At 55.3% G+C, this 15,728-nt stretch overlaps 6 protein-coding genes across 11 annotated transcripts; 5 read left to right on the top strand and 1 right to left on the bottom strand.

Annotated features, from left to right (window-relative positions):
* Window positions 1–579: 579 nt before the first annotated feature.
* Window positions 580–6,117, top strand: LOC113566494 (protein draper-like). Of its 3 annotated transcripts, XM_026992333.1 has the most exons (4): window positions 580–1,161; window positions 3,787–3,920; window positions 3,992–4,155; window positions 4,230–5,149. In XM_026992333.1, exons 2-4 carry the CDS (start codon window positions 3,814–3,816, stop codon window positions 4,484–4,486), a joined length of 528 nt encoding a protein of 175 aa, XP_026848134.1. In that variant the 5' UTR covers window positions 580–1,161; window positions 3,787–3,813; the 3' UTR covers window positions 4,487–5,149. The 3 variants fall into 3 exon arrangements, with proteins under 3 accessions (XP_026848134.1, XP_026848133.1, XP_026848132.1); XM_026992332.1 differs by lacking the exons at window positions 580–1,161; window positions 3,787–3,920 and adding an exon at window positions 6,052–6,117 and having other exon boundaries at window positions 3,993–4,155; window positions 4,230–5,974; XM_026992331.1 differs by lacking the exons at window positions 580–1,161; window positions 3,787–3,920 and adding an exon at window positions 6,047–6,114 and having other exon boundaries at window positions 3,993–4,155; window positions 4,230–5,974.
* On the bottom strand, window positions 3,055–3,639 carry LOC113566503. Its single transcript, XM_026992402.1, has 3 exons — window positions 3,634–3,639; window positions 3,331–3,581; window positions 3,055–3,271 (listed from the first exon to the last, which is right to left on the bottom strand). Exons 1-3 carry the CDS (start codon window positions 3,637–3,639, stop codon window positions 3,055–3,057), a joined length of 474 nt encoding a protein of 157 aa, XP_026848203.1.
* Window positions 6,118–6,725: 608 nt separating the features above from the next.
* LOC113566493 lies at window positions 6,726–9,056 on the top strand. Of its 2 annotated transcripts, none has more exons than XM_026992330.1 (3): window positions 6,726–6,857; window positions 6,929–8,911; window positions 8,991–9,056. In XM_026992330.1, exon 2 carries the CDS (start codon window positions 8,095–8,097, stop codon window positions 8,815–8,817), a length of 723 nt encoding a protein of 240 aa, XP_026848131.1. In that variant the 5' UTR covers window positions 6,726–6,857; window positions 6,929–8,094; the 3' UTR covers window positions 8,818–8,911; window positions 8,991–9,056. The 2 variants fall into 2 exon arrangements, with proteins under 2 accessions (XP_026848131.1, XP_026848130.1); XM_026992329.1 differs by having other exon boundaries at window positions 8,986–9,053.
* Window positions 9,057–9,715: 659 nt separating this feature from the next.
* On the top strand, window positions 9,716–10,702 carry LOC113566496 (protein draper-like). Its single transcript, XM_026992336.1, has 3 exons — window positions 9,716–10,130; window positions 10,202–10,365; window positions 10,440–10,702. Exons 1-3 carry the CDS (start codon window positions 10,024–10,026, stop codon window positions 10,694–10,696), a joined length of 528 nt encoding a protein of 175 aa, XP_026848137.1. The 5' UTR covers window positions 9,716–10,023; the 3' UTR covers window positions 10,697–10,702.
* A 318-nt stretch (window positions 10,703–11,020) lies between these two features.
* LOC113566491 lies at window positions 11,021–12,347 on the top strand. 2 transcript variants are annotated; one of them, XM_026992324.1, is made up of 2 exons: window positions 11,021–12,202; window positions 12,282–12,347. In XM_026992324.1, the coding sequence occupies exon 1, from the start codon at window positions 11,026–11,028 to the stop codon at window positions 12,106–12,108; it is 1,083 nt and encodes a 360-aa protein (XP_026848125.1). In that variant the 5' UTR covers window positions 11,021–11,025; the 3' UTR covers window positions 12,109–12,202; window positions 12,282–12,347. The 2 variants fall into 2 exon arrangements, with proteins under 2 accessions (XP_026848125.1, XP_026848123.1); XM_026992322.1 differs by having other exon boundaries at window positions 12,277–12,344.
* A 1,642-nt stretch (window positions 12,348–13,989) lies between these two features.
* LOC113566492 lies at window positions 13,990–15,635 on the top strand. 2 transcript variants are annotated; one of them, XM_026992326.1, is made up of 2 exons: window positions 13,990–15,490; window positions 15,570–15,635. In XM_026992326.1, the coding sequence occupies exon 1, from the start codon at window positions 14,314–14,316 to the stop codon at window positions 15,394–15,396; it is 1,083 nt and encodes a 360-aa protein (XP_026848127.1). In that variant the 5' UTR covers window positions 13,990–14,313; the 3' UTR covers window positions 15,397–15,490; window positions 15,570–15,635. The 2 variants fall into 2 exon arrangements, with proteins under 2 accessions (XP_026848127.1, XP_026848126.1); XM_026992325.1 differs by having other exon boundaries at window positions 15,565–15,632.
* The last annotated feature ends 93 nt before the right edge of the window (window positions 15,636–15,728 follow it).

Genomic DNA, 15,728 nt, shown 5'->3' with positions numbered 1-15,728 from the left:
GTATACTTTTTCTAGTATTTTCCAGTATATTTTAAGACGCGTTATGTCCAATCACTAACCATACAGTATACTGTATTTAGTGGTTAGTGGTCCAATGCACCATTGTAGAAATGTACCTGGCCACATCGAATTATTATTCGTATTCGTGATCAGCGTCGAAATCCTGGTCGTGTGCCTTCGAGATCTCAATTTATTCAAAAATATCGTGAAAAAAGCATGTCAAAAACAGGATAGTGGAGGTTCTTCACACTAACGGTTCCAATAGAAAAGGGCCAACAATATCCGAAAGTTACACATTTACCCTTCAGGTGTCGCTTTTGAGAACTACATAAAAATGTAGTTAATATGTAGCAATTATGTAGTTATCGTGCAGTTACCATGAAACAAAATTAGTGTAGTGGACACTTTTGTTGACATTTTTTATTTAAACCTTATATTATAAACAATCCAATAAGGATGAGTACTTAGAATTAGCAAATCTTGCACAAAATTGATTAGATTATCGGGTAAAATTTTGTGTAGGAGGGTTAATTTTTATTAAATTGAGCAAATCGTTTTGCTGATGTACACTTGTATGCGTACATTAAAAAAAATAAATAGAATTTGCCGCATTTGCGAATCGCTGGGCTGTGAACAAGCTTGAATTAAGCGACCAAATTGAAGTGCATTTCGGGTTCGTTCCGAGACACGGTTCAAGAACTGCGTCGTTTTGTGCGTGTTGTTGTTATTCTTTGGGTTGGGTTTATAAGTAGAAATACTTATTTTTAAACAAACTCGTGGTGGGTACTCGGGTGGCGATCACATAAATGAATAGTACATAAAACATTGTTGCAGCATTCAGCAATTTTGGTGTAGCAGAAAGTTTTGTGCCAAAATAAATGATCAAAAACGAGTTTTTGTTTGAGTGCAAATCTGTGTTAGTGGAGAAAAGAAAACAATTCGCACAGACTGACGAGATGTTGTAAGCATTTAAAAATATATGAATATATACGTATATGGCGAATGAAAGGTGTCAGTGCCATCCGAAATAAATCAGCCAGGGCAGGGCGCTGGAAACTACGAAAGCAAAACGTGTAAACTAATTGAGTGTAAATTGAGTGCATTCCTTGCTGCAGTTGATTTGATAGGCCCCAGGCCACTCAATTTCGGTTCAGAAGAAAAGTAAGTTTTCACTAAAATTAGTTAATTTTAATGCCTTTTGGTTAAACAAATAAAGGAAGCTCTTGAAATGTGACACACTATTCGCCATTTATGGGGTTTACAAAAGTTCCACTTGGCTTTTGAGTGTGTTTATGGCCCTTCTGGTTGTGTGTGTGTGGCGTGTGTGCCTGTGTGCGTGTCAATTAGCGTTGTTAAGCGAGCACTCCAAGAACAGTTAAACCTGTTCTGGTTTCTCTTTCTTGCGTGCCTTCTTCTTTTGGTTTACGGCCTTTCTTTCTTCTGCCTTTGGCATCGCCCACTCCACTCTCTTTATTTTTCTTGCATTAAATTGGCAATAATATGAATTCGCCTTCTCTTTCTGTATAGTAGTTTCCCCTGTCGCCGATAGCCCGCATCCTCTGCGTTCCAGAATCTGCGGAAGTTTCCAGCGGGGGCTTCAGGCGTGCATCAGCCGTCGAGTAGATTGAATGGGAACGCTGCCAGCATATATGTACTATGTGTGTGTGTGCCCAACTAACGCAGACATCTGCGTTCTAGAATGAAATATTAATTCATTGGATACGCACACACAGATCCCCCTTCATCGCTCTCTGTTTCTCTCGGAGGGTGGCAGGGTACTGGGTGTCTACGCTGCTCGGTGCTGGCCGGTATCTAATCGCGACTGCCTTGCTGTGTGTATATGTACATACAGCTGTTAATCAATGTCCGTTGATTGTCGCATCGTTGCTGAGAAAGGGAATCCCCCTAATATTAAAGCTGGGATCCTATGCCAGAGCAGAACGCAATACTTTTCATATCCCACCTTGGGTTTCCTTAACCAATCCCATAACTTTCGACATTGACAATGAGGCTTCATCAGCATTCGTTCGCTCACAGTCATTATCATAATGATGATGATAATGATAATAATGTGCATGTGTGTGGTGTGTGACTCTCGTTTAGGACCTGAGCTCAAAAGTGCAATGCACGGCAGAAAAATCAACACGAGTATAAAGTATATATGTATATTCTTGATCAGCCTCAATAGCCGAGTCGATTGAGCCCTGTCTGTCTGACCGTCTGTCCGTGTGGCAAGGGATTGAAATCGGAGGCGTACCCCAACCAGCGCCCAAGAGAGCCCTGAAAATGGATGCTTCTACGGATTCTGGATCAGGGATCATGGGTCGTGGATCGTGGAAGATGACGCTTTTGTTGTGTTGTTTTGATCACTGATCACTGAATCAACACGAGTACAGTGAATATTTAATGATTCATTTGCTGCCGCTTCTGGTGGATTCCGTGCCTCCGAAGTGCGTATGCGGGGGCCTGCAATTGGGGGCAACAAAAGCCCCACGGCTGCCACAATCGCTGCTGCAGCGGAAATGTTTTGCTGCTGCTGCATGCTCTCCTCCTCCGTTTATCATTGAATAAACTGCAGAACAAATATGCAGCGAAATAAAAATAATAATAATAAATGCAATCACGGGGATGAGGGATGAGCAAGTGGCCTCCCGTCCAAACGCAACGGATAAACATAAACAATATATCTGATCGACTGGAAACTCTTGAGTTTGTCGTCTCGTGCTCCATTTCCCCTCTCTCTCTCTCTCTCTCTCTCTCTCTCTCTCATCCTCTTTCTGTCTCCCTCTCCTTCTCTGTCTCGCTCTATCTCGTGGGAATTGACTTTGAATTTCGAATATTTCGGCATCTACATATGTATTTTGATTGCGGCCAAAAACGGAGAGACGATTCCGTGCATTGCGATTCTGGCATCAACGAAAATAGATGCCCAAATGGAAGTGCAAACATCTCTGAGGGGAGGGGTGGAGTGTCGGGCGGGTGGCCGTGTGTCTTCTGTCAGTGTGTGATTGGATAATGCTTGCTGCTTGCTGCTTTCTGCTCGATGGCTGCCCCCTAGAGCACGAGGTGCAGGCGTATCTGGAACACCAGCTCCTCGACGGTCTCCTTCAGGAGCGCCGCCAGGGACAGGATGAATCCCAGGAGGCTGAGGGAGAACAGCCAGGGCGTGGTCGTGGTCATGAGCACGGCAAAGAAGACGAGCGTCTCGTCGCCCCGGGCATTGGCCATGCGCCACAGCAACTGGCGCTGGATGGTGCGCAGCTTGAACTTGCTGTTCCACAATCGGAGGCGCCCACGGTCTTCTCGACCAGCCAGAACACCGCGCAGCACAGCATCTTCAGCACCAGCAGCACGACCTTGACCACAGCGGTCTCCAAGACGAGGTGGTACAAGGCCACCATGCGCTGACGGTGCTCCGGCTGCATTGTGGAGAGCACGACTGCGCCGAGGGACTCCAGCGGGGAGACCCTGAGGGAAGGGCCGTCGGAGAGCTCCTCCCACTCCGAGTCCGACTCGGTGCGCTCTATCGAGCTGAACTCGCTCTGGCTCTGACAGGAGCACGACTCCTCCTCTTGGTCCTCCTAGGTGGGCATCGAGTAGTCGCCCTCGATTCCTGTGAGGAAATATACATACGTTCATGGGCTTTGTTTTGTAGTTGTATTTGTATTTACTTTATGTTCCCCGTGCTTTCGATATTTGCTGCCGTTCTCTGTGTTGTGCCGCTTTCTCCAGATATTCGTACTGAATGATTTCCTGAGCCAGTTCTGGATTCTCCCTTCTTTTCAGGTCTCCCCCACCCCACCCCACAACGCCATGTTGCGCATAATCCTATTTGGGTGGCTGTTGGCCGGCCCGGCACTCCTGGTCCACTCGGAGCTCACAGAACTAGATGGCCCCAACATATGCAAGAGGCGGGAGAGGTAAGTACTCGTCGGAGAGACTAATCACAGGCACTCATCCATCTCCATCCATCTATCCCATCCACCCATGGCTACCCCGTTGAAGTTGTCTACACTGAGCTGCAGTCGTACCAGGAGCGTGGCTCCAACTGGTGCCTCACCATCCCGCCACGCTGCTCCACGTACCGCATCAAGAATCGGGTGGTAAACAAGACCAAGACAATCATGAAGAACCGCATTGTGCGCGACTGTTGCGGTGAGTCTCTCGGGAGTTTCGAGTCCCTACGTGCCCCGAGCCTGTATTTTCACGATCTACGATCTACATTCCAGATGGCTATGTGTCCAGCGGCGGGGAGTGCGTGCCCCATTGTACGGACCACTGCGAGCACGGCAGATGCATTGCCCCGGAGAAGTGCAAGTGCGACCATGGCTATGGCGGCCCTGCCTGTGATATAAGTTCGTTTAACCTTTGCTTCCCTTCCCTTCCTTTCCCTTCTCTTCCCCGATTAACCCTTTCGTATTTGTGTACAATGAAACGCCTTGGGGGTGGGGTGCATGTGGGGCCACCTCTGGGTCCCATTGCTTAGTCCTTTAAAGCCCTTGCAGAGTGCTCTGACAGAATCGGGGCTAGCCATGAGATATACATACGATATATTCCGAACACAAATGCCACAACAGGGGGACAAAACGTAGGACAATTTGGGAGTACATAATACAGAATACGAAGAAGGGCCAGGACACACAACATGGACATTGAGGAGGATCTGGACGGCATGCCACCCATCAGCATCGGCACCTTCGGGATACCCAATGACCCGGAACTGCTGGACGAGTACGCGCTGTACCGTCCCTCGATAGGCTCAAGTACGTGGAGATAGTCGAGGCCTGTCCGGCGGCCTTCTGGCCGGAGAGCGAGATGGCCGAGCTGGCGGCACTCATGCGGGAACATGTGCGCACCATGGACATCCGCCATCTGCAGTCCCTCTCGGAGGAGAGCTTCCAGCGCCACAAAGGGAGCAGCGACTCGGAGCCGGACGTCACGTCGGAGGAGTCTGAGGCCCTGTTTGTTTCTAGCGATGAGCGCAACACCTCCTCCGAGTGGACAGACGAGCAAGAGGGAGAGTGCTCCGAAGAGCAGTCCACAGAGCAGCCCGACCCGAAGAATCAGGCTAAGATCAACTTTAATAGAGTGGAAACGGAGGAGGAGCAGCCGGCAGGGGCAGGGGCAGTGACAGGAGCAGCGGCAGTCTGAGGAGTCATGTACCTTCTGGATGACATCCAGGAGGCCAAACGCGTGGCGCGTGGTTCCCGCAACGCCGTGCGACAGCAGCTGCGGCGCTTGCAGGCCGCCAGGAAGGAGGCGCACGAGCAGCGGGTGCACCGTCGCACCGTTATGCGGCAGAGGCCCGCCGAGCAGCCTGAGAAGAAGCGCCGCAAGAGCAGGAAGACAGTGATGGGCGTCTTCAGTATGAAGGTGGAGCCCGAGCCGGAAGACGACGAAGATAAGATCGTGGACAGCCGAAACAAGGAGAAGGTGCTGGAGCGCCTCCGTCGCTACGACTTCCCCTCGGAGCACTGCCATCACATCGACCTGAGCTTTGTGCGCTTCTTCGATAACCTCGTCTCGTTCACCCTCGAGTTCCTGGGGCCACACATGGGGCGCGACTTCCACAAGCGGCACCTGCGGTTCTCCACCGAGGACGTGGTGCGGCTGGCCAGGGGCCTCCAGGAGCTCGACAAGCTGCAGATCTTCCGCCTGCGCAACAGCCGCATGGACCATCTCAAGCTGCACGTCCTCTGCCGTGTCCTCAAGAACCTGAAGGCCTTGGAAGTGATTGATTCGCCCGTCCAGCCCGGATTACAGATGCAGGCCCCGTTCTCGGGCTCGCACTTGCCACCGTTCTCACAGCGGCACTCCTCCAAGCAGCTGGCGCCAAAGCGCCCCTCCGGACAGACATCGGCGAACCTGGCGCCCGTATAGCCCTTGGCGCACTCGCACTCCCCGCTGAAGGGCTCGCAGAGGGCGTTGTTCAGGCAGTCGCACTGCATCGAGCAGTTCCTTCCGTACCAGCCAGGTGGGCAATCTGGCGTGCAAAAAGTTATATAAGTAATCTAAATCTCTCTCTCTCTCTCTCTGTCTTTCTTAGAACAGGACTAGACGTTATACAGGATGTTGCGACAGTTAGAGAACAGCCAGGGCGTGGTCATGAGCACGGCAAAGAAGACGAGCGTCTCGTCGCCCCGGGCATTGGCCATGCGCCACAGCAACTGGCGCTGGATGGTGCGCAGCTTGAACTTGCTGTTCCACAATCGGAGGCGCCCACGGTCTTCTCGACCAGCCAGAACACCGCGCAGCACAGCATCTTCAGCACCAGCAGCACGACCTTGACCACAGCGGTCTCCAAGACGAGGTGGTACAAGGCCACCATGCGCTGACGGTGCTCCGGCTGCATTGTGGAGAGCACGACTGCGCCGAGGGACTCCAGCGGGGAGACCCTGAGGGAAGGGCCGTCGGAGAGCTCCTCCCACTCCGAGTCCGACTCGGTGCGCTCTATCGAGCTGAACTCGCTCTGGCTCTGACAGGAGCACGACTCCTCCTCTTGGTCCTCCTAGGTGGGCATCGAGTAGTCGCCCTCGATTCCTGTGAGGAAATATACATACGTTCATGGGCTTTGTTTTGTAGTTGTATTTGTATTTACTTTATGTTCCCCGTGCTTTCGATATTTGCTGCCGTTCTCTGTGTTGTGCCGCTTTCTCCAGATATTCGTACTGAATGATTTCCTGAGCCAGTTCTGGATTCTCCCTTCTTTTCAGGTCTCCCCCACCCCACCCCACCCCACCCCACAACGCCATGTTGCGCATAATCCTATTTGGGTGGCTGTTGGCCGGCCCGGCACTCCTGGTCCACTCGGAGCTCACAGAACTAGATGGCCCCAACATATGCAAGAGGCGGGAGAGGTAAGTACTCGTCGGAGAGACTAATCACAGGCACTCATCCATCTCCATCCATCTATCCCATCCACCCATAGCTACCCCGTTGAAGTTGTCTACACTGAGCTGCAGTCGTACCAGGAGCGTGGCTCCAACTGGTGCCTCACCATCCCGCCACGCTGCTCCACGTACCGCATCAAGAATCGGGTGGTAAACAAGACCAAGACAATCATGAAGAACCGCATTGTGCGCGACTGTTGCGGTGAATCTCTCGGGAGTTTCGAGTCCCTACGTGCCCCGAGCCTGTATTTTCACGATCTACGATCTACATTCCAGATGGTTATGTGTCCAGCGGCGGGGAGTGCGTGCCCCATTGTACGGACCACTGCGAGCACGGCAGATGCATTGCCCCGGAGAAGTGCAAGTGCGACCATGGCTATGGCGGCCCTGCCTGTGATATAAGTTCGTTTAACCTTTGCTTCCCTTCCCTTCCTTTCCCTTCTCTTCCCCGATTAACCCTTTCGTATTTGTGTACAATGAAACGCCTTGGGGGTGGGGTGCATGTGGGGCCACCTCTGGGTCCCATTGCTTAGTCCTTTAAAGCCCTTGCAGAGTGCTCTGACAGAATCGGGGCTAGCCATGAGATATACATACGATATATTCCGAACACAAATGCCACAACAGGGGGACAAAACGTAGGACAATTTGGGAGTACATAATACAGAATACGAAGAAGGGCCAGGACACACAACATGGACATTGAGGAGGATCTGGACGGCATGCCACCCATCAGCATCGGCACCTTCGGGATACCCAATGACCCGGAACTGCTGGACGAGTACGCGCTGTACCGTCCCTCGATAGGCTCAAGTACGTGGAGATAGTCGAGGCCTGTCCGGCGGCCTTCTGGCCGGAGAGCGAGATGGCCGAGCTGGCGGCACTCGTGCGGGAACATGTGCGCACCATGGACATCCGCCATCTGCAGTCCCTCTCGGAGGAGAGCTTCCAGCGCCACAAAGGGAGCAGCGACTCGGAGCCGGACGTCACGTCGGAGGAGTCTGAGGCCCTGTTTGTTTCTAGCGATGAGCGCAACACCTCCTCCGAGTGGACAGACGAGCAAGAGGGAGAGTGCTCCGAAGAGCAGTCCACAGAGCAGCCCGACCCGAAGAATCAGGCTAAGATCAACTTTAATAGAGTGGAAACGGAGGAGGAGCAGCCGGCAGGGGCAGGGGCAGTGACAGGAGCAGCGGCAGTCTGAGGAGTCATGTACCTTCTGGATGACATCCAGGAGGCCAAACGCGTGGCGCGTGGTTCCCGCAACGCCGTGCGACAGCAGCTGCGGCGCTTGCAGGCCGCCAGGAAGGAGGCGCACGAGCAGCGGGTGCACCGTCGCACCGTTATGCGGCAGAGGCCCGCCGAGCAGCCTGAGAAGAAGCGCCGCAAGAGCAGGAAGACAGTGATGGGCGTCTTCAGTATGAAGGTGGAGCCCGAGCCGGAAGACGACGAAGATAAGATCGTGGACAGGCGAAACAAGGAGAAGGTGCTGGAGCGCCTCCGTCGCTACGACTTCCCCTCGGAGCACTGCCATCACATCGACCTGAGCTTTGTGCGCTTCTTCGATAACCTCGTCTCGTTCACCCTCGAGTTCCTGGGGCCACACATGGGGCGCGACTTCCACAAGCGGCACCTGCGGTTCTCCACCGAGGACGTGGTGCGGCTGGCCAGGGGCCTCCAGGAGCTCGACAAGCTGCAGATCTTCCGCCTGCGCAACAGCCGCATGGACCATCTCAAGCTGCACGTCCTCTGCCGTGTCCTCAAGAACCTGAAGGCCTTGGAAGTGATTGATTCGCCCGTCCAGCCCGGATTACAGATGCAGGCCCCGTTCTCGGGCTCGCACTTGCCACCGTTCTCACAGCGGCACTCCTCCAAGCAGCTGGCGCCAAAGCGCCCCTCCGGACAGACATCGGCGAACCTGGCGCCCGTATAGCCCTTGGCGCACTCGCACTCCCCGCTGAAGGGCTCGCAGAGGGCGTTGTTCAGGCAGTCGCACTGCATCGAGCAGTTCCTTCCGTACCAGCCAGGTGGGCAATCTGGCGTGCAAAAAGTTATATAAGTAATCTAAATCTCTCTCTCTCTCTCTCTCTGTCTTTCTTAGAACAGGACTAGACGTTATACAGGATGTTGCGACAGTTAGAGAACAGCCAGGGCGTGGTCATGAGCACGGCAAAGAAGACGAGCGTCTCGTCGCCCCGGGCATTGGCCATGCGCCACAGCAACTGGCGCTGGATGGTGCGCAGCTTGAACTTGCTGTTCCACAATCGGAGGCGCCCACGGTCTTCTCGACCAGCCAGAACACCGCGCAGCACAGCATCTTCAGCACCAGCAGCACGACCTTGACCACAGCGGTCTCCAAGACGAGGTGGTACAAGGCCACCATGCGCTGACGGTGCTCCGGCTGCATTGTGGAGAGCACGACTGCGCCGAGGGACTCCAGCGGGGAGACCCTGAGGGAAGGGCCGTCGGAGAGCTCCTCCCACTCCGAGTCCGACTCGGTGCGCTCTATCGAGCTGAACTCGCTCTGGCTCTGACAGGAGCACGACTCCTCCTCTTGGTCCTCCTAGGTGGGCATCGAGTAGTCGCCCTCGTAGTCGCCCTCGTAGCGGCCGTCGGAGTACTCTTCGTGCGGGCCGTCGAAGTAGTCTCCGCGGCTGCCCGGAGAAGCGCCGCCTGCTGCTGCCGCTCACCCATCTGAATCCCCCATCGGAGGGAAGGTGGGGGGGTGTGCGCGACCTATTGGACCCATTGGGCGGGACAGCAGAGGACTGGTGTGGATTTGGCCTAGGAAGGGCATCGCATTGAGTCTATTCTTGCTGCTGCTGCTGCTGCTGGTCGGTAAAGTCGAAGGATCCCATGGATCCGAAAATACCCCGCGAACGGGTGAACGGGGAACGTGGATTGGTAATAGTTGGATTCATCTTATTCCAGCACCTGTGAGGAAATATACATACGTTCATGGGCTTTGTTTTGTAGTTGTATTTGTATTTACTTTATGTTCCCCGTGCTTTCGATATTTGCTGCCGTTCTCTGTGTTGTGCCGCTTTCTCCAGATATTCGTACTGAATGATTTCCTGAGCCAGTTCTGGATTCTCCCTTCTTTTCAGGTCTCCCCCACCCCACCCCACCCCACAACGCCATGTTGCGCATAATCCTATTTGGGTGGCTGTTGGCCGGCCCGGCACTCCTGGTCCACTCGGAGCTCACAGAACTAGATGGCCCCAACATATGCAAGAGGCGGGAGAGGTAAGTACTCGTCGGAGAGACTAATCACAGGCACTCATCCATCTCCATCCATCTATCCCATCCACCCATAGCTACCCCGTTGAAGTTGTCTACACTGAGCTGCAGTCGTACCAGGAGCGTGGCTCCAACTGGTGCCTCACCATCCCGCCACGCTGCTCCACGTACCGCATCAAGAATCGGGTGGTAAACAAGACCAAGACAATCATGAAGAACCGCATTGTGCGCGACTGTTGCGGTGAGTCTCTCGGGAGTTTCGAGTCCCTACGTGCCCCGAGCCTGTATTTTCACGATCTACGATCTACATTCCAGATGGCTATGTGTCCAGCGGCGGGGAGTGCGTGCCCCATTGTACGGACCACTGCGAGCACGGCAGATGCATTGCCCCGGAGAAGTGCAAGTGCGACCATGGCTATGGCGGCCCTGCCTGTGATATAAGTTCGTTTAACCTTTGCTTCCCTTCCCTTCCTTTCCCTTCTCTTCCCCGATTAACCCTTTCGTATTTGTGTACAATGAAACGCCTTGGGGGTGGGGTGCATGTGGGGCCACCTCTGGGTCCCATTGCTTAGTCCTTTAAAGCCCTTGCAGAGTGCTCTGACAGAATCGGGGCTAGCCATGAGATATACATACGATATATTCCGAACACAAATGCCACAACAGGGGGACAAAACGTAGGACAATTTGGGAGTACATAATACAGAATACGAAGAAGGGACAGGACACACAACATGGACATTGAGGAGGATCTGGACGGCATGCCACCCATCAGCATCGGCACCTTCGGGATACCCAATGACCCGGAACTGCTGGACGAGTACGCGCTGTACCGTCCCTCGATAGGCTCAAGTACGTGGAGATAGTCGAGGCCTGTCCGGCGGCCTTCTGGCCGGAGAGCGAGATGGCCGAGCTGGCGGCACTCGTGCGGGAACATGTGCGCACCATGGACATCCGCCATCTGCAGTCCCTCTCGGAGGAGAGCTTCCAGCGCCACAAAGGGAGCAGCGACTCGGAGCCGGACGTCACGTCGGAGGAGTCTGAGGCCCTGTTTGTTTCTAGCGATGAGCGCAACACCTCCTCCGAGTGGACAGACGAGCAAGAGGGAGAGTGCTCCGAAGAGCAGTCCACAGAGCAGCCCGACCCGAAGAATCAGGCTAAGATCAACTTTAATAGAGTGGAAACGGAGGAGGAGCAGCCGGCAGGGGCAGGGGCAGGGGCAGTGGCAGGAGCAGCGGCAGTAGAAGCGGCAGTCGAAGGAGTCATGTACCTTCTGGATGACATCCAGGAGGCCAAACGCGTGGCGCGTGGTTCCCGCAACGCCGTGCGACAGCAGCTGCGGCGCTTGCAGGCCGCCAGGAAGGAGGCGCACGAGCAGCGGGTGCACCGTCGCACCGTTATGCGGCAGAGGCCCGCCGAGCAGCCTGAGAAGAAGCGCCGCAAGAGCAGGAAGACAGTGATGGGCGTCTTCAGTATGAAGGTGGAGCCCGAGCCGGAAGACGACGAAGATAAGATCGTGGACAGGCGAAACAAGGAGAAGGTGCTGGAGCGCCTCCGTCGCTACGACTTCCCCTCGGAGCACTGCCATCACATCGACCTGAGCTTTGTGCGCTTCTTCGATAACCTCGTCTCGTTCACCCTCGAGTTCCTGGGGCCACACATGGGGCGCGACTTCCACAAGCGGCACCTGCGGTTCTCCACCGAGGACGTGGTGCGGCTGGCCAGGGGCCTCCAGGAGCTCGACAAGCTGCAGATCTTCCGCCTGCGCAACAGCCGCATGGACCATCTCAAGCTGCACGTCCTCTGCCGTGTCCTCAAGAACCTGAAGGCCTTGGAAGTGATTGATTCGCCCGTCCAGCCCGGATTACAGATGCAGGCCCCGTTCTCGGGCTCGCACTTGCCACCGTTCTCACAGCGGCACTCCTCCAAGCAGCTGGCGCCAAAGCGCCCCTCCGGACAGACATCGGCGAACCTGGCGCCCGTATAGCCCTTGGCGCACTCGCACTCCCCGCTGAAGGGCTCGCAGAGGGCGTTGTTCAGGCAGTCGCACTGCATCGAGCAGTTCCTTCCGTACCAGCCAGGTGGGCAATCTGGCGTGCAAAAAGTTATATAAGTAATCTAAATCTCTCTCTCTCTCTCTCTCTGTCTTTCTTAGAACAGGACTAGACGTTATACAGGATGTTGCGACAGTTAGAGAACAGCCAGGGCGTGGTCATGAGCACGGCAAAGAAGACGAGCGTCTCGTCGCCCCGGGCATTGGCCATGCGCCACAGCAACTGGCGCTGGATGGTGCGCAGCTTGAACTTGCTGTTCCACAATCGGAGGCGCCCACGGTCTTCTCGACCAGCCAGAACACCGCGCAGCACAGCATCTTCAGCACCAGCAGCACGACCTTGACCACAGCGGTCTCCAAGACGAGGTGGTACAAGGCCACCATGCGCTGACGGTGCTCCGGCTGCATTGTGGAGAGCACGACTGCGCCGAGGGACTCCAGCGGGGAGACCCTGAGGGAAGGGCCGTCGGAGAGCTCCTCCCACTCCGAGTCCGACTCGGTGCGCTCTATCGAGCTGAACTCGCTCTGGCTCTGACAGGAGCACGACTCCTCCTCTTGGTCCTCCTAGGTGGGCATCGAGTAGTCGCCCTCGTAGTCGCCCTCGTAGCGGCCGTCGGAGTACTCTTCGTGCGGGCCGTCGAAGTAGTCTCCGCGGCTGCCCGGAGAAGCGCCGCCTGCTGCTGCCGCTCACCCATCTGAATCCCCCATCGGAGGGAAGGTGGGGGGGTGTGCGCGACCTATTGGACCCATTGGGCGGGACAGCAGAGGACTGGTGTGGATTTGGCCTAGGAAGGGCATCGCATTGAGTCTATTCTTGCTGCTGCTGCTGCTGGTCGGTAAAGTCGAAGGATCCCATGGATCCGAAAATACCCCGCGAACGGGTGAATGGGGAACGTGGATTGGTAATAGTTGGATTCATCTTATTCCAGCACCTGTGAGGAAATATACATACGTTCATGGGCTTTGTTTTGTAGTTGTATTTGTATTTACTTTATGTTCCCCGTGCTTTCGATATTTGCTGCCGTTCTCTGTGTTGTGCCGCTTTCTCCAGATATTCGTACTGAATGATTTCCTGAGCCAGTTCTGGATTCTCCCTTCTTTTCAGGTCTCCCCCACCCCACCCCACCCCACAACGCCATGTTGCGCATAATCCTATTTGGGTGGCTGTTGGCCGGCCCGGCACTCCTGGTCCACTCGGAGCTCACAGAACTAGATGGCCCCAACATATGCAAGAGGCGGGAGAGGTAAGTACTCGTCGGAGAGACTAATCACAGGCACTCATCCATCTCCATCCATCTATCCCATCCACCCATAGCTACCCCGTTGAAGTTGTCTACACTGAGCTGCAGTCGTACCAGGAGCGTGGCTCCAACTGGTGCCTCACCATCCCGCCACGCTGCTCCACGTACCGCATCAAGAATCGGGTGGTAAACAAGACCAAGACAATCATGAAGAACCGCATTGTGCGCGACTGTTGCGGTGAGTCTCTCGGGAGTTTCGAGTCCCTACGTGCCCCGAGCCTGTATTTTCACGATCTACGATCTACATTCCAGATGGCTATGTGTCCAGCGGCGGGGAGTGCGTGCCCCATTGTACGGACCACTGCGAGCACGGCAGATGCATTGCCCCGGAGAAGTGCAAGTGCGACCATGGCTATGGCGGCCCTGCCTGTGATATAAGTTCGTTTAACCTTTGCTTCCCTTCCCTTCCTTTCCCTTCTCTTCCCCGATTAACCCTTTCGTATTTGTGTACAATGAAACGCCTTGGGGGTGGGGTGCATGTGGGGCCACCTCTGGGTCCCATTGCTTAGTCCTTTAAAGCCCTTGCAGAGTGCTCTGACAGAATCGGGGCTAGCCATGAGATATACATACGATATATTCCGAACACAAATGCCACAACAGGGGGACAAAACGTAGGACAATTTGGGAGTACATAATACAGAATACGAAGAAGGGCCAGGACACACAACATGGACATTGAGGAGGATCTGGACGGCATGCCACCCATCAGCATCGGCACCTTCGGGATACCCAATGACCCGGAACTGCTGGACGAGTACGCGCTGTACCGTCCCTCGATAGGCTCAAGTACGTGGAGATAGTCGAGGCCTGTCCGGCGGCCTTCTGGCCGGAGAGCGAGATGGCCGAGCTGGCGGCACTCGTGCGGGAACATGTGCGCACCATGGACATCCGCCATCTGCAGTCCCTCTCGGAGGAGAGCTTCCAGCGCCACAAAGGGAGCAGCGACTCGGAGCCGGACGTCACGTCGGAGGAGTCTGAGGCCCTGTTTGTTTCTAGCGATGAGCGCAACACCTCCTCCGAGTGGACAGACGAGCAAGAGGGAGAGTGCTCCGAAGAGCAGTCCACAGAGCAGCCCGACCCGAAGAATCAGGCTAAGATCAACTTTAATAGAGTGGAAACGGAGGAGGAGCAGCCGGCAGGGGCAGGGGCAGGGGCAGTGGCAGGAGCAGCGGCAGTAGAAGCGGCAGTCGAAGGAGTCATGTACCTTCTGGATGACATCCAGGAGGCCAAACGCGTGGCGCGTGGTTCCCGCAACGCCGTGCGACAGCAGCTGCGGCGCTTGCAGGCCGCCAGGAAGGAGGCGCACGAGCAGCGGGTGCACCGTCGCACCGTTATGCGGCAGAGGCCCGCCGAGCAGCCTGAGAAGAAGCGCCGCAAGAGCAGGAAGACAGTGATGGGCGTCTTCAGTATGAAGGTGGAGCCCGAGCCGGAAGACGACGAAGATAAGATCGTGGACAGGCGAAACAAGGAGAAGGTGCTGGAGCGCCTCCGTCGCTACGACTTCCCCTCGGAGCACTGCCATCACATCGACCTGAGCTTTGTGCGCTTCTTCGATAACCTCGTCTCGTTCACCCTCGAGTTCCTGGGGCCACACATGGGGCGCGACTTCCACAAGCGGCACCTGCGGTTCTCCACCGAGGACGTGGTGCGGCTGGCCAGGGGCCTCCAGGAGCTCGACAAGCTGCAGATCTTCCGCCTGCGCAACAGCCGCATGGACCATCTCAAGCTGCACGTCCTCTGCCGTGTCCTCAAGAACCTGAAGGCCTTGGAAGTGATTGATTCGCCCGTCCAGCCCGGATTACAGATGCAGGCCCCGTTCTCGGGCTCGCACTTGCCACCGTTCTCACAGCGGCACTCCTCCAAGCAGCTGGCGCCAAAGCGCCCCTCCGGACAGACATCGGCGAACCTGGCGCCCGTATAGCCCTTGGCGCACTCGCACTCCCCGCTGAAGGGCTCGCAGAGGGCGTTGTTCAGGCAGTCGCACTGCATCGAGCAGTTCCTTCCGTACCAGCCAGGTGGGCAATCTGGCGTGCAAAAAGTTATATAAGTAATCTAAATCTCTCTCTCTCTCTCTCTCTGTCTTTCTTAGAACAGGACTAGACGTTATACAGGATGTTGCGACAGTTAGAGAACAGCCAGGGCGTGGTCATGAGCACGGCAAAGAAGACGAGCGTCTCGTCGCCCCGGGCATTGGCCATGCGCCACAGCAACTGGCGCTGGATGGTGCGCAGCTTGAACTTGCTGTTCCACAAT

Source organism: Drosophila persimilis, unplaced genomic scaffold, assembly GCF_003286085.1.
Source record: "Drosophila persimilis strain 14011-0111.01,24,50 unplaced genomic scaffold, DperRS2 tig00000732-arrow-arrow-pilon, whole genome shotgun sequence".
Lineage (NCBI taxonomy): Eukaryota > Metazoa > Arthropoda > Insecta > Diptera > Drosophilidae > Drosophila > Drosophila persimilis.
The sequence above is the reverse complement of the archived record's forward strand: the minus strand, read 5'-3'. Positions and strand labels throughout refer to the sequence as shown.

Bases quoted from the DNA above. Each gene is read 5' to 3' on its own strand.
- LOC113566491 (XM_026992324.1), top strand. From the start codon at position 11,026: ATGGCCGAGCTGGCGGCACTCGTGCGGGAACATGTGCGCACCATGGAC.
- LOC113566493 (XM_026992330.1), top strand. From the start codon at position 8,095: ATGTACCTTCTGGATGACATCCAGGAGGCCAAACGCGTGGCGCGTGGT.
- LOC113566503 (XM_026992402.1), bottom strand. The intron at 3,272-3,330 runs GTGCTGCGCGGT...ATTGTGGAACAG, and splicing joins CTGCTGGTGCTGAAGATGCT to CAAGTTCAAGCTGCGCACCA.
- LOC113566496 (XM_026992336.1), top strand. From the start codon at position 10,024: ATGTTGCGCATAATCCTATTTGGGTGGCTGTTGGCCGGCCCGGCACTC. The intron at 10,131-10,201 runs GTAAGTACTCGT...ATCCACCCATAG, and splicing joins ATATGCAAGAGGCGGGAGAG to CTACCCCGTTGAAGTTGTCT. The intron at 10,366-10,439 runs GTGAGTCTCTCG...TCTACATTCCAG, and splicing joins CATTGTGCGCGACTGTTGCG to ATGGCTATGTGTCCAGCGGC.
- LOC113566494 (XM_026992332.1), top strand. From the start codon at position 5,158: ATGTACCTTCTGGATGACATCCAGGAGGCCAAACGCGTGGCGCGTGGT.
- LOC113566492 (XM_026992326.1), top strand. From the start codon at position 14,314: ATGGCCGAGCTGGCGGCACTCGTGCGGGAACATGTGCGCACCATGGAC.